This window comes from Heloderma suspectum, chromosome 11, assembly GCF_057233095.1.
Source record: "Heloderma suspectum isolate Gila_16-S chromosome 11, 16-S_ref, whole genome shotgun sequence".
NCBI lineage: Eukaryota > Metazoa > Chordata > Lepidosauria > Squamata > Helodermatidae > Heloderma > Heloderma suspectum.
This window is the reverse complement of record NC_139468.1, coordinates 23911746-23926737: the sequence shown is the minus strand read 5'-3', so window position 1 is coordinate 23926737 and position 14992 is coordinate 23911746. Positions and strand designations below refer to the sequence as shown.

At 47.0% G+C, this 14992-nt stretch overlaps 1 protein-coding gene across 1 annotated transcript in view; it reads left to right on the top strand.

Moving 5' to 3' along the window:
* Positions 1 to 14992, top strand: part of HOMER2 (homer scaffold protein 2) — a 112268-nt gene that overhangs the window by 41045 nt on the left and 56231 nt on the right. Inside the window, exon 2 of the mRNA XM_084816432.1 lies at positions 2778 to 2934. Coding sequence (XP_084672558.1) covers positions 2778 to 2934 — 157 coding nt within the window. The remainder of the gene's footprint in view (positions 1 to 2777; positions 2935 to 14992) is intronic.

Here is a 14992-nt window from a genome sequence, read left to right as displayed (position 1 = left end):
TTGTTAACCATGCAGTGTGGCTTATTTTTCTCCAACAGGCCACCTTGAGAACCCATGGCTTGTTGTTGGGCTGTTCAGGGTGATGAACAAGCCACACTGCATGATTAACAAGCATCCTGTGGAAAATGGCCTGGGTTCACACAACACACTAACCCACGGTTCAACAAACAATCCAGGGTTCAACAATAACCCATGCTCGACCACTGAGGTTGTGTCAGCGTGTTGTGCGAACCCAGAAATTGTGTGGGTACACATGGGGCAGGGCTACAGCGGTACATTTAAGGGGAAGGGCTTGGGAATCATGCATATGTAAATTACTGCAGAGGGAAGGCTCTTCTATATAGTTAAAGATGTTTCTTCAGTGCCCATTGATGGCTGGAACCTGCTTGCCTGGAATAGCGTTGATGGTACTTTTATTACCGGTGGCTTCTAGCTACAGTCCACCCCCTACCTGCTTGGCTGGGAGCTGGAGAGAAACAGTTGAAGCATGATCAGTGAAGGTGACAGACATCCAAGTAGTGCAGCTGGAATATGGCTGAGTCCGTGGCATTCTGTGTGTTTTTGGCATGAAATCAGTTGCAATTAATCATATGCCGCTCCATCTTACCGTTCCTTGTTTTGTTTTCTGTTGTAGTTGGAATTGTTTTTAATAGTGTATTTTAAATGCAATTTTTAATATCTATATGTGAACTGCTTTGGGATTTTATTATATTAAGCAGTATGTAAGTATTCCTAATAAATAAATATGCAGTTTAAAACAAGCCCATTACATTGCTGTTGATAACACATCCATGTATCCTTTTGTAATGGTGCTGAGTGTTAACAAAAAGGCAAGGTAAAGGGAGAATTGCGAGAATTGCTGGGAAAGGGTGTTTTATTTTGTAAGGGGGAGGTGTCTTGCTCCTAGAACAAAACCGAGGAACAGGATTTTGTTTCCCCAGACTGTGGATTCTATTACGCATTATCCTGGGGAAGTGATGCATTTTGTGGATGAAACGCATGGCTTGCGGTACAGAAGAACTCATTCTGTGACCCTAAGTAATAGTCAGATTTGACATGTGGAATTTGCATCAGAGATGCCAACGATTTCCTCATGCCATGTGGCTGTCCGCTTTATTCTTGAATTCATTTATCACCTTGGTATGCATCCCTTTGGACAGAGCCACCTGTTTAGAAACTTGTGTGGCGTCTTAAGCTAATAATGCATTTTTTTCTCGCGTCGAAATTGTTAACCTTCACTAGTCTCCGTGGAGATATGCAAAAGCGAATCCTGCAGTTACCTAGAAAAATGCACTTTGCATTAAATTGACCAATGCCTGGGCATTGTGCATTTTCACTAATGTAGTATCAGCAGTCTTAAGATATTTTAAGATTACTGTTGCCTCTCAAAGTGGCCAGACATATGCAGTGATAGGAGAATGTGGTCACAGAAGGTGCATCATTTTCACTTATATTATATCGCTACCCCATCCAAGGAGCTTAGGGTCCATTTCCTTCCCCCACCCCACATTTTATCTTAACAATGACCCTGTGAAGCAAGCTAGCAGGAGAGACCCAAAGTTACACCCACACACACACATATACTGGGAGGGTTAAAAAGGAAAAAAAAGTCTTGTTTGGAATCAATGGAGACCTTTTAAAATCCCCCCACACACACACACACATGGGTGGTGGTGGTTGTGGTGGTGGAATTTGGGGACAAAGATGGTTGGAGGGAAGCTTTAACCCTTCTCTCCTGAAGCCCGTGGTCCTGATTCAAAATGGGGCCATGCATGCGTGCAGGAGATTAGGGAAAACAATCACACATACCTCCACTGTGCTTGATTAGGAAAGTGTTTAGTTTGGCCCTAACTGTAATGAAATACGGTTATGTTGGGCATCTGTTTTTCTGTTGCTTGCCGATTACCCTCTCCCCATGAAATCCATAAAATGGCAGTCATGCTTTGGGTATACAAAGACTATTCCTGCATAGTCTTGCATGTTAGGGCAGTGGCTTTCCAATTGTGTTTGAGTAACTTTGGGCTTCCTCCGCTGAGAACATAATTAACATTGGCCATGTTTTCCTGGGAGAGAATGTTGGGCAAACTATCTATCTTCCCTTGCAGTGGGCAGCCTTGGGAGTTTGAATGGGTTCCAGGGCATACACTCACTCCATGCAGGGACCTAGTAGACCTGGGAGTGACCTCCGTGAATTCTGTGTACTCTAGAACTCCCAGGAGGCCTTTGTAGTGCACAAAGGTTCAGTGACAGATGTGTGCAGGAATTCCTCCATAGGTGAGTTAGTGGGGAAAGAGTTCCCCCAAGAAGTTTGAAAATCACTGCCCTCTCGGGAATTACTTTCATAGTGAAAATCAAGATGGGAGGAAAAGTTTCCTTATAAGCTTTATAGTTTCACTAGCAGGGGGTGATGCAGTTGGAAAAGGAGCTGACCTCTTAAACCACAGGGTCTGGTGTTTGGCTTTTGGTAACGTCATGGGGAATTTTCAAAAGCAAACTCTCTCTGGAGGAGCAGTTTTGGGTAGGTCCCAGGGCCGCTGGCTGAAAGGAGCTAAAATGTCAGATGTATGGCCCAGAACAGATACAAGAGAACAGACTCAAGTGATTAACGTCGGCGTCTTTGATTTCCCTCTTTGGAATCCCAGAGTTCTCATCCTGAACTGTTTTAACATTGGCCTTGACTTGATCAACCTCCTTTGACCAAGGGCAGAACTGCGCAACATTTCCATCTTCCACAAACTCATGATGCATTCCATTTCTCCTGTCCCTCCCTATTCCAGAGAGCAACCCATCTTCACCACCAGAGCGCATGTCTTCCAAATTGACCCTGCCACCAAGAAGAACTGGGTTCCTGCAAGCAAGCAGGCTGTAACTGTTTCCTACTTCTATGACAGCACAAGAAACAGCTATCGAATAATCAGTGTCGATGGAGCCAAGGTAGGAGGTTAGCTCAGGTGCCTCTGGCACGCTTGCAGAATTGAAATATCACTTAGGGCGCCATGCTATGCATGTTTAGATGGAAAGAAGTCCTACAACTCCCAGCATGCCCCAGCCAGTTACATGCTGGCAGTTACATGACTTTTTTCTGTCTAATGATGCATAGGATTGCACCCTTAATCGGGGAAACTTGTATGACTGGACCTTCTTCTTTTTTTTTAATTCATCACGAGATTTGCCCATATTCCATGAACCTGATGGTGGCTGGAAAGTCAGGCTGTGTGGTTAAACACTGAAAGCATATGTGTCTTTGGTGAAAGGAAGGTGGCAGCCCAGGCAGGGAGACATGGGATGAGTAGGAGGTCACCTGTTAAATGGCTTGGCAGCACCTCCTCCTGGGTCAATGGTGAAGCGGAGGAGGTATGATTCGAATCAGTGGCTGGATGGGAGTCTATTAAGAGTCTTGTATAAGCCGTTCTGTGTTTTCTAAAGGAAGAGTGTGATTAAAAAAAATTGTTTAAAAATAATTTTTAAAAGGAGCTTTGTGTTGCAGGAAAACCATTACCTACAATTGCTTTTGTGTTTGATAAATATGTTTTAATGGTGTCCATGTTTGACTATATTTGAACATAAGGACTGAGGTTGGTGTCATACTTTAACCGCTGTGCAAGGGTAAACAGTATAAAGTAGGAACATCATCGACATTTCAGTTTATCCTCTTTCTCTCCCCCTTCCCTCACAGGAAATAAGTTATTTTGGGATGGAAACTGATTTTAGTGGGCAGTTTCTTCTATTGGTTTCCAACTCAAAAGGGATATATATCAAAAGGGATATATCTGTGAATCTAGAGATCTGTGTGATGGGGGAGGGTGTTGTTGTTGAAATACTAAACGTTGCTGTGACTTCCGCTTCCTAGGTTTGAGGTGACAGACAAAAACTGTCTGCGATTTTTGCCTCATCTTACGATTACAGCAACAGTCTCTGGCCCTCATTCAGACATAATGGCAAACCATGGTTTGGTGCCACATAAACCTTGTGCCTGTGCCCTCTTTCTCCCCTTGTGCAGTCTGACTATGTTATTTCTGGGTTCTTGGCAAACCAAAGTTTGCTGTTTCTCCCAAACTGGGCAAACTGGTTTGTGCAAGCCCTCAAACCATCTTCAAAGTGGCTCACTCGCATATCGCTAAACCATGGTTTGCCATTATGTTGGGATGGGGTCTCTATCACTGACGTTATTTTCTAGGGCAGCCTTCCCTTACCTGGTGCCCTCCAGACATTTTGGTTTACAATTCCTATCAGTCACAGGCAGCATGGCCGATGGTCAGGGATAATGGGATTTATTGTCCAACGCATCTGGCGGGCAGCAGGTTGGGGAAGACTGACCTAGGGTAATGAGGAATATGGCTTGAGTTAAATGATACCTTAGTGGTGTGGGATATTGTCCCAATGCCTTTTAATGATGTCCTGTAACTCAAAGAGAAATGCAAGTTAGGGGTGTGTGTGTGTGTCTGTAGAATGCACCACAGAGCAGGTGATATTTTTATTGTAGTAGGCAGGAGTTCAGGAGGTTCATAAATTGGCACACTTCTATTGTGTGTTTTAGAAGATTATGAGACATCATATTCAGAACGTTTCTATCCAGTCCACATTAGCACAATTATGATTTTCAATTCCGGGGTTATATTTTCGCTAACCAAGTGATGCAGTTGGCAGGTAAATGATAAATTCTAGGACTTGGCCATAAGGAAAAGCCTAATATATTTTTTAAAAAAATCATGATATTAACAGAGTAATTTTCCACTGTTCTTGAGAAATTGATTTCATTCTCTTCCTAACTAGCATCCTTGCTGCCTCAACAGGAGGTACTGAAAAACCAGAAGAAGGTATATGAAAAAACAGGACAGCCTTCTACAAGCTGGCAGTCTCTGGATGTGTTGGACTACAATGCCCATCACTCTCAGCCAGTGTTGGGGAAGACCCCTGCAGTATGTGCTGTGGTGTGTATATAATAAGACATCTGCAGGTGAAGACAGGTGTAACACTTACAGATCAGTAGGGCTGATTTGAATCCCCCCCCCCGGGTTTACTACAAATACACCTTTTTAGTCTCCTCATTGCTGCAAACTCTAGAAGGGCAAATGTAGACATGCTGCTAAATGCGTCGGCGGGGCGGGGATTATTTGCAATTTTAAAAAATTGGCGTCTGGGGCCACTAACTTTCATTGGGACCATAGCGCATAGGAAGCAGAGGTTTCACCCTTCTCTCCCCAGATACGATTCTGAATGAAAGTCTCCCCCGCTCCTGACCCCTTAGAGCAAGGATGGGAATCTCTGGCCTGTGGGCCTAATTGGTGTCTCTCTCTGCGCTGAGAAAAGCAAAATGGGTGGGCATGGGACTGGATGATGAGGGGGAGGAGCTTCAGGGGGAGGGCCCGCCCCCTGATGGATTGGTCTGGGGGAGAATCCAGCCCTGGGCCAAAAACGGTTTGACAGCCCTGCCTTAGAAGCACGAAAGCTCCCACTGGGAGCGTTTATGTACCACCTTTCATAATGTTTATCCCAGGGCAGTTTACAATACATATTTGTTTATTATCACATTTATATCCCGCATTTTTTCACCTTGCAAGGAACCTAAAGTGGCTTAAATGTTCCTCCACCTCTCCATTTTATCATCACAACAGCAACCTTGTGAGGTAGGCTGAGAGTCGGTGACTGGCCCAAAGTCACCCAGTGAGCTTCATGTCCGAGTGGGGACTAGAACCTGGATGTCCCAAGCCCCAGTCCAACACTCTGACCACCACACCACACTGGCTCTGTAACAGATATTGCAGCACCAAGCTGGCACAGCACAGGAAGAATCTTTCATGAGCATCCCTACAGTCTTACCAGTGGAGGCTGCTTGGTCTGATTTTGGTGGAGCTGTGAATCCATCCTGGGTTTTAGTCAGAACCAGCCAGAACTCTGAAGAAGCTATCCAAGGTGCTGAACCTATTTTGGGGATAGGGTCCAGCGCCTTGGATAGCTCCTTTAGAGTTCTGGCTGTTTCTGACTAAAACCCAGAATGGATGCCCAGCCCTACTGAAAATGCAGCCACCAGGCTCCACTGAATCTTACCCTTGCCTTTGCCCTGGTAAGTGTTCTACCTTTAAACAACCTCTCCAAGGTTATTTTAGGTAAAAAAAAAAAGAAAAGAAAAGAAGTAAAAGTAAATGGGGAGATTCTTTTTTTGTGGAGGGTGGGGAACCAGGGCCCGTGAAAATTATTGCACAGTGCACGGGGAAAGCCACACACCAGACAGCTAATTAAAACCGGCCTACATTATTATGCCTTCAGAGCAAGGGTGACCTAAAATAATGCAGATTGGAAAGAGCACAAGCAGATACCTTACCTTCCCCTTGGGAGAAGTCTGAAGGACGGGACTGCATGAACTTCTTTTTCTTTAAATCAAGTTATCTATTGAAATTAGCCACAATGGTACCAAATTGGTGGGCTCAGGTGAACGTCTGAGCCTCACAGAGAGAACAAATTGCCGTTTTCAGCTGAAAGTAAGTAGAGTATAAAAGGTATTCAGGATAAATAATGTGAAGCAAGTTCAAAGTGTTTTTTTGTAGCCTTGCAACTTGACAGAGCATTCTTCCTGAAACATTTCATCTGATGGCGATGCCCCAGCTACCACATAAAGGGAGGCAGGTGAGGAAGACATCGGGGATGGAATTCCTCTTCCCTCTGAGGCACAGCCTAGCTCTGTATGTACCTGCTTGGTTATTAAGATCCACAGGAGAGGCCCTTTTGAAGACACCTTTGCTTGCAGAAGGACCGCTTGTCAGGCGCATGGGAAAGGGCTTTCTCCTGTGTTACTCCCAAATTCTGAAACGTAGGCCCTTTGGGCTTGTGACCGGTCCCCGCTTCCTCTGCATTCAGGAAGGGGGTCGAGACACATCTTTTTAACTTGGCTTTTCATGTTGTTAGGGTTTTTAAAGGTTATTTTTAATGTTTTACTGTGGGCTTATTTGATTAAAGTTTTATATTTTCTGAATGTTTTGTAAACTGCCTCAGTTGGCTTCAGAAAGGCAGAATATAGAAACACAATAAATAAGTAAAACGTTCTCACCCCCCACCCCCTGGCCATCTTTCTTCAACTGCCTTGTGGGAAGGATCAAGGAAGAGAGAGGGAGGATAGGCAAGGATAACACCAAGGGCAGTATTCAGCTGTGCCATGCCATTAGCACACATGGTGTAGTGCTAGAGGAAACTAGTTTCTGAACTGTGTGCAAGAGAAGAATCCAACTAAAGTTATGTTTGCACAAGCACGGTTGTGCATTATGCTTGTGCAACCTGTTGTGTAACCCATTGTGCAACACGTGGCACATAACTCTTGTGCAACCACAGTGCAACGGTTGTGCGAGGGTAATAGGCAACTGCTTGCGTAACGGAAAGATTCAGCGGAGCTTCACTAGCACTGTTTAAGTTTGCAGAATGACGCTGTTGGATACTGCCCCAGGCGCCTGCTCTCATTCCTCCCTTCCACCCCTCCTCCAAGCCATGTAAGGGTTCAACTCTTAAAGGTGGCCTAAAAATAATTCTAAATTAACAACAAATGTACCACCAGCTGCCCTGTGGGAAGGATCCTGATGGCCTGTTCATATGCTACTATTGTTGTGATTTTATTCATACATTTTGAGACAGGTGTGCTGAACCTCTTTCAGCCCGTTCTTTGAGTAATATGAAATGGCTGTATTTGGCTTAGGAGTTACTCAGTACCAGTTCTGATACAGTAAAGCAGCCTCTCCCAGCTTCCAAATTTTTTGGACTTCTGTTCCCATCAGCCTCTGCCAGCATGTCCAGTAGTCAGGAATGCTGGGAGTTGTAGTCCAAAGTGTTTGGAGGGCACCAAGTTAGGGACAGCTGCTGTGAAGTAAGCCTAGTTAACTTTTTTTCTTTTTCACCGGTGACCATTTGCATATTCCGACATATATCCGCGGCTCTCTGTTACTGCCTGTAAATAGAAATGTATTCCTAGATTAATCAGAATGATTTTCCTTTTGCTGATATTCTCACAATACTTTCCCACAATGTTTGGCGGATGTTGGTTTGTTGCTCTTAGAATTTGCTGGTTGTGGGACTACAAACAGATAGTTGGTGTAGCTGGTCCAGAAGTGGTGTGGTATGTTCTGAATGCTTGACCCCTGCCAGTGTTCTGGTTGCCAGTAGACATTTCCATATTCTGAACTAACTGAGATTTGGAGATTGTTTCCAAAGTCAGCCCCACGTGCAGTGCATTGGAGTAATCCAAACAGGTTACTAGGACATGGGCAATTAAGCCAAGGTGCTCTCTGTTTAGAAAGGGCCATAGCTGTGAAGCTGGTAAAAGGTGCTCCAGGCCATGGAGGTGGCAAAGATGAACCCATGAGCAGCCACAGACTATGGACATGTTCCTTTAGCAGAAGCACAGCTACCTCTCAAGCACAGGTTGAACATCACTTTACCTGGGCAGATGAACCAACTGGCTATAACAGTACGACCTGATTCTCATGGAACGACAACCCCAGAGTATGGGTTGAATCTTGGGTTGTCTCTACATGCGAACCGTGCACTATGGCTTAACTATGGATTGGTAACCATGAACAACCCAGAGTTCACAACCCAACAACACACGATGGGTTCTCTTCCTGGGTTGCTCATGGTTAACAACCAACCCAGAGTTAAACTATAGTGCATGGTTCACACATAAAGACAACCCACGATTCAATGACAACCAATACTCTGGGTTGTCATTACGTGTGAACCAGGCCTACATCCGTCTTGTCTGGATGGAGCTTCAGTTTATTGGTGCATATGCAGCCTGTTACCACATCCAGGTACTGACTGAGCTTTGGCAGCTAGGTCTTTTGTAACTCCTTTTGTTCTGTTTTGAATCTATTATGAATTAATTTCTTTTGTTCTGTTTTGAATCTATTGTGAATTAGTTTCTTTGGATGACTTTGGATGACTCTGAGTTCCAGTGTTGAGAGAGGATGAAAAATTCTCTTTCCACAATGTGCGTAAATACCACGTCTTCTCGTGGTCATCATCTTTTCATTTAGAAAAGAGCACAAATGCTTCAGCCTTTATCCTCGTGATCCTTTTGGTTGATCTTTGCTGTGCCTTTTCCAGCTCTGTGATATCTCTTTTAGGGATGGAACAATCAGCCCTGTACTCACTCTTCCAAATGCTGATGATGAACACTGCTGGTGTTCGCTAAAGATGAATGCAAACCTACAGTCAGGGCCAGAAATATTGGAACAAGGATAACTGTTTTGGCAATTGGTCTCTGTACACCACCACATTGAAGCTGAAAGGAAACACACCCAGAGGGGAGCGAAGTCAGGACTTTCAGCTGTAATTCAAGAGGTGTGACAAAAGTGGGGCACTAACCATTCAGGATGTACAGCCAGTGGCATACACACACCCCCATCGTTGGTGGCTCATAAGTAATGGAACAAACCAACATCATTTCAGATTTAAGGATCGCCTTTAATACCGGGATGAAAATCCTTGCAGTCAATGACCGCCTGAAGTCTGGAACCCATGGACATGACCAAATGCTGAGTTTCCTCCCTCAAGATGCTTTGCCAGGCCTTTACTACAGCTGCCTTCAGCTGCTGCTTGTTTGTGGGTTTTTCTGTGTTGAGTCTTGTCTTCAGTACTTATTTATTTATTAATTAAATTTATTAATTGCCCATCTGGCTGGTCACGCAGCCACTCTGGGTGATGTACAGCATACAATAAAACAGTTTAAAACAATACAATTCTACAATAAAAACATTTTCTAAAATACCCTAACCCACCCCAAATGCCTGCCTGAACAACCACATTTTTAATGCACGGTGGAAGCTCATTAAAGAGGGGGCATGGCGGAGTTCCCTAGGGAAGGAGTTCCACAGAGTGGGGGCCACCACAGAAAAGGCCCTCTCCCTTGTCCTCACCAGCCTAGCTGCCCTGGCCGATGGGACAGAGAGAAGGCCATCCAAGGCTGATCTTGTTAAGCGGCCTGTCTGGTGTTGCTGGAGGCGCTCCTTAAAATAGGCTGGGCCAGAACCGTATAGGGTTTTAAAGGTCAAAACCAATACCTTGAATTTGGCCCGGAAAACAACTGGTAACCAGTGCAACTCCTTCAGCACTGGAGTGATGTGATCTCACCGGCAGCTGCCTTTAATCAGGCGAGCTGCTGCATTCTGTACCAGCTGCAGCTTCTGAACCATCTTCAAGGGTAACCCCACATAGAGCGCATTACAGTAGTCTAAACGAGAGGAGACCAGGGCATGTACTACCGATGGGAGCAGATGGTCAGGAGGGAAGGGGCGCAGCCGCCGTATCAGATGGAGTTGATACAGCGCTGTCCGGCTCACAGCTGACACCTGCGCCTCCATGGACAGCTGGGAGTCCAAAATGACCCCCAGGCTGCGGACCTGGTCTTTCAAGGGTAGCCGTACCCCATTCAACACCAGGTCAACATCCCCCAGCCTCCTCTTGTCTCCCACCAAAAGTACTTCGGTCTTGTCAAGCTTATTCCTCCCCATCCAGCCACTCACCGTCTCCAGACATTTGGACAGGGATTCTACGGCCAACCTTGGTGAAGATTTGAATGAGAGGTAGAGCTGCGTGTCATCCGCATATTGATGACACTGCACCCCAAACCTCCTGATGATAGCCCCCAGCGGTTTCACATAGATGTTAAATAGCATCGGGGAGAGGATGGAACCCTGTGGCACCCCACAAGTGAGTGGCCACGGGTCCAAAACCTCCTCTCCCAGTGCTACCCTCTGGTACCTGCTGGAGAGGAAGGACCGGAACCACCGCAATACAGTGTCTCCAATGCCCAACCCCTCCAGGCGGTCCAGGAGGATACCATGATCAACGGTATCAAAAGCCACTGAGAGGTCGAGGAGATCAAGGAAGGAGCATTCAGCCCTATCCAGAGCCCTCCTCATATCATCCACCAAGGTGACCAAGGCCATTTCTGGCCCATGCCCAAGCCTGAAGCCTGACTGAAATGGGTCTAGATAATCGGCTTCTTCCAAGTGTGCCTTCAACTGCATCTCCACCACCCGCTCAATCACTTGGCCCAAAAATGGCTAGGGATGTCAGAGAATTCTGCAACGGATCTCGGTGATGCTGAATGCCAGTGCATTCGGCCCCCTGAAATCCATCTCAGAACGGCCTGCCACCCCCCCGCCCCCGGCGGATCCCTCCCGGGACAAGACTTACCTGGAACGGATGTTCTGGACGGCAGCGGCTCCGGCGGCAACTGGTCTTCCGAATGGCTCCCGACGCCACCATTTGCAGTCTGTGTCTTCCCCACCCCCCATAGACGTGATAGGCTATGTAAAGACTTACGTAGCCTATCACGTCTGGGTTTAAAAAAAAAAAATGCGTATGCAAATGGCGGCGGCTATGGCCGCCGCCATTTGCATTCCTTATTTTTCGCCATCTTAGTCTACGTCAATATTGACGTAGACTAAGACGAAGAAAAGAAAGGGGAACGCAAATAGCGCCCACTACGCTATTTGCATTCCTCTTTCTTTTCTTCGTCTTAGTCTACGTCAATATTGACGTAGACTAAGACGGCGAAAAATAAGGAACGCAAATGGCTGGGACTGGGCAAAAGTTGTTCAGAACTTGGGGATCCAAGGAGGGCTTCTTTAAGAGCGGTCTTATCACTGCCTCCTTGAGGGCTGATGGCATCACTCCCTCCTCAAGGGAGGCGTTCACCACTGCCCTGATCCCCTCACCCAGTCTCTCTTTGAAGCCCATAATGAGCCAAGATGGGCAAGGATCAAGTAAGCAGGTGGTCGACCTTGCAGATGAAAGCACCTTGTCCACTCCATCAGAAGGAAGAAGCTGGAACTGATCCCACAAAACTGGTTTGCCACAGGTCGCCTCTTGCTCACTAACTGTATCCACAGCGTGCGGAGTAACACTCCTAATCTGATCCATTTTATCTGCAAAGTGCCTTGCCAAGGCCTCACAGGAGGCCTTAGAATGCTCCAGTGGTTCCAGAGCCACAGGACCGACCAGGCTCCGGACCACTTGGAACAGCCTCCTGGGACAGCACTCTGCAGACGCGATAGAGGCAGCATAATATTCCTTTTTTGCTGCCTTCACCGCCATGTGATAGGCTGAAGATTCAGATCTAGCCCATCTCTGATTGTCTTTGAAGCGAGACTTCTGCCACCGGCGCTCTAGCCGTCTCACCTCCTGTTTCAGAGCTCGTAACTGTGGATTGAACCATGGTGCAGTCTGAGTCCTGTTCAGGGGGAGAGGGCGTTTCGGAGCCACCCGATCTAATGCCCCAGTGATTGCGGCATTCCAGCCACCCACCAGGGTCTCGACCGAGTGGCCGTTGGCGTGCTCCAGAGAATCCCCAAGCTCGTTCAGGAATCCATTCGGATCCATAAGACTCCTGGGGCGGACCATTTTAATGGGTCCTCCACCCCTGCGGAGGGGGTGTGGAACCGAGAAGTCTAACATCACCAGATAGTGATCTGACCATGACAAGGGGGTGGTGGATATACCTCCGACTTCCAGATCACTCCCCGCTTCTCCAGAAACAAACACAAGGTCTGGTGCATGACCAGCTACATGGGTGGGCCCAGTTAGAATAGGGTACAGCTCCCAGGAAGCCATGGTCTCCATGAAGTCCCGAGGTGCTCGTGTGAGGATGGCCTCTGAATGTATGTTGAAGTCCCCCAACACCAATAAGTTAGGGGACTGTACACGCACATCAGAGACCACCTCAAGCACCTCGGCCAGGGAGTCAGTCGTGCAGTGGGGTGGATGGTACACGAGCAGAATCCCCAGACTGCCCTTTGGGCCCAACCTCCAGTACATGCACTCAGCAACCTTGGTCTCCTGGAGAGGGGGTCTGGTAAAGACCAAGGACTCTCAGTAGGTAACAGCCACTCCCCCTCCCCGATCCCCAGCCCTCGGATGCTGTGCATACGAAAATCTGGCTGGACACATGGCTGCAAGGGTTGGAGCAGCAGCCTCGGCCAGCCAGGTCACCGTAATACATGCCAAGTCTGCACCCTCATCCAGGATCATGTCATGGATGAGGGAGGTTTTCTGGGTAACAGACCTGGCATTGCAGAGCAGCAAACGAAGGCCAGCAGATGGAGTCACGCCTCCCCCAGCCATCTTTTGGCCCTGGACAGGCACGGAGCAGGGGACAGATACTACACATCTCTCCCTTGTTCCCCTTACCTGGCATTGCCTGCCCCTAGCGCGCCGCCAGCACCTGCTGCCCAGCCTCGGTGTGTTCTGGCCCCCAACACTCCCCCTACTGCCTCCATCAGGGGGACACATGCCCCCTCGCTCCCGCCTATCAGGCAGGCTACCCACCCCTAAAACGCAACAGAATCCCCCAGAAATTTAAAAAAACAATTAAAAAATCCCCATTAAAAATACTGCCAGGCAGGAGTCCACGGTAGTGATAGTGGCGGTGGCGGCGCAGCAGCAGCAGGCCCAGCAGCAGCAGCAGGCACGCCTCTTCCCCGGTGGTGGCAGCTTCTCCTGCAGGCCCTGGCTCTTCAGTAAGTGAAAAGCATGCTCTATTGGGTGGAGATCAGGTGACTGACTTGGCCATTGAAGAACATCCCACTTCTTTGCCTTCAGAAACTCTTGGGTAGTTTTTGCTGTATGTTTTGGGTCATTATCCATCTGAAATATGAAGCGTTGTCGTATCAGTTTGGCAGCATTTGGCTGAATCTGAGCAGAAAGTATAGCCCGATACACTTCAGAATTCATCCTGCTGCTTTTATCAGCAGTCTGGTCATCAATAAACACCAGTGACTCGGTTCCATTGGCAGCCATACATGCCCATGCCATATCACTGCCTCCACCATGTTTGACAGATGATGTGGTATGCTTTGGATCGTGAGCTGTTCCTTTCCTTCTCCTTACGTTTCTCTTCCCATCATTCTGGTACAAGTTCATCTTGGTTTCTTCAGTCCAAAGAATCTTATTCCAGTACTTGGCAGGCTTTTTTAGGTGTTTGCTGGCAAAGGCTAATCTGGCCTGTCTGTTCTTGAGCGTTACCAGTGGTTTGCACCTTGTTGTGAAGCCTCTGTATTTACATTCATAAAGCCATCTCTTGACTGTAGATGTTGACAATGACATGCCTACCTCCTCAAGAGCGTTCTTGACCTGGCTAGATGTTGTGAAAGGGTTCCTCTTCACCATGAGCAGCATTCTGCGGTCATCCACTTTAGTTCTCTTCCGTGGTCTTCCAGGCCTTTTGCTGTTGCTGAGCTTGCCAGTTAATTCCTTCTTTTTCAGGATGTTCCAAACTGTTGTGTTGGCCACTCCCACTGTTTTTGCTATCTCTGATGGGTTTATGTTATTTCCTCAGCCTAATGATGGCCTCCTTCACTCGCATGGACACCTCTTTGGACCTCATGTTGGGGGTTCCAGTGAACAGCTACCAAATGCAAATGTAACACTGAGAACCACCTCCAGGCCTTCTATGTGCTTGATTGGTCATGGGGTACCCAGGAAACAGGCCACGCCTGGCCATGCAGCTGCTTGTTGGCCATTCATTCCATTACTTAAGAGCCATCAACGATGGGTGTGTGTATGCCACTGGCTGTCCTTTCTGAATGGTTAGTGCCCCACTTTTGTGAAACCCCTTGAATTACAGCTGAAAGTCCTGACTTCGCTCCCATCTGGGTGTGTTTCCTTTCAACTTCAATGTGGTGGTGTACAGAGGCCAACTGCCAAACAGTTATCCTTGTTCCAGTATTTCTGGCCCTGACTGTAGATGAATTTGTTCTTGGGAGTTTTGCTCTTCTCTTCCCCATGGCTGTCTTTATATAAGTCCAATTGCTATCCAGATGTTGAATAAACCCTTTGGAATTTTATTTTCTTATTAGAAGAAACTTCAAACTGTTACATCTTTTGGCATTGTATTGCAGAAAATCACCTGAGTTTCCAACAGATTGAAATACCTCACTTGATGCCAGCTTGCTAATTATAGTGCACGTTCTGTACGTCAGCAAATTGCTGGGTCTGGTTTGTGACA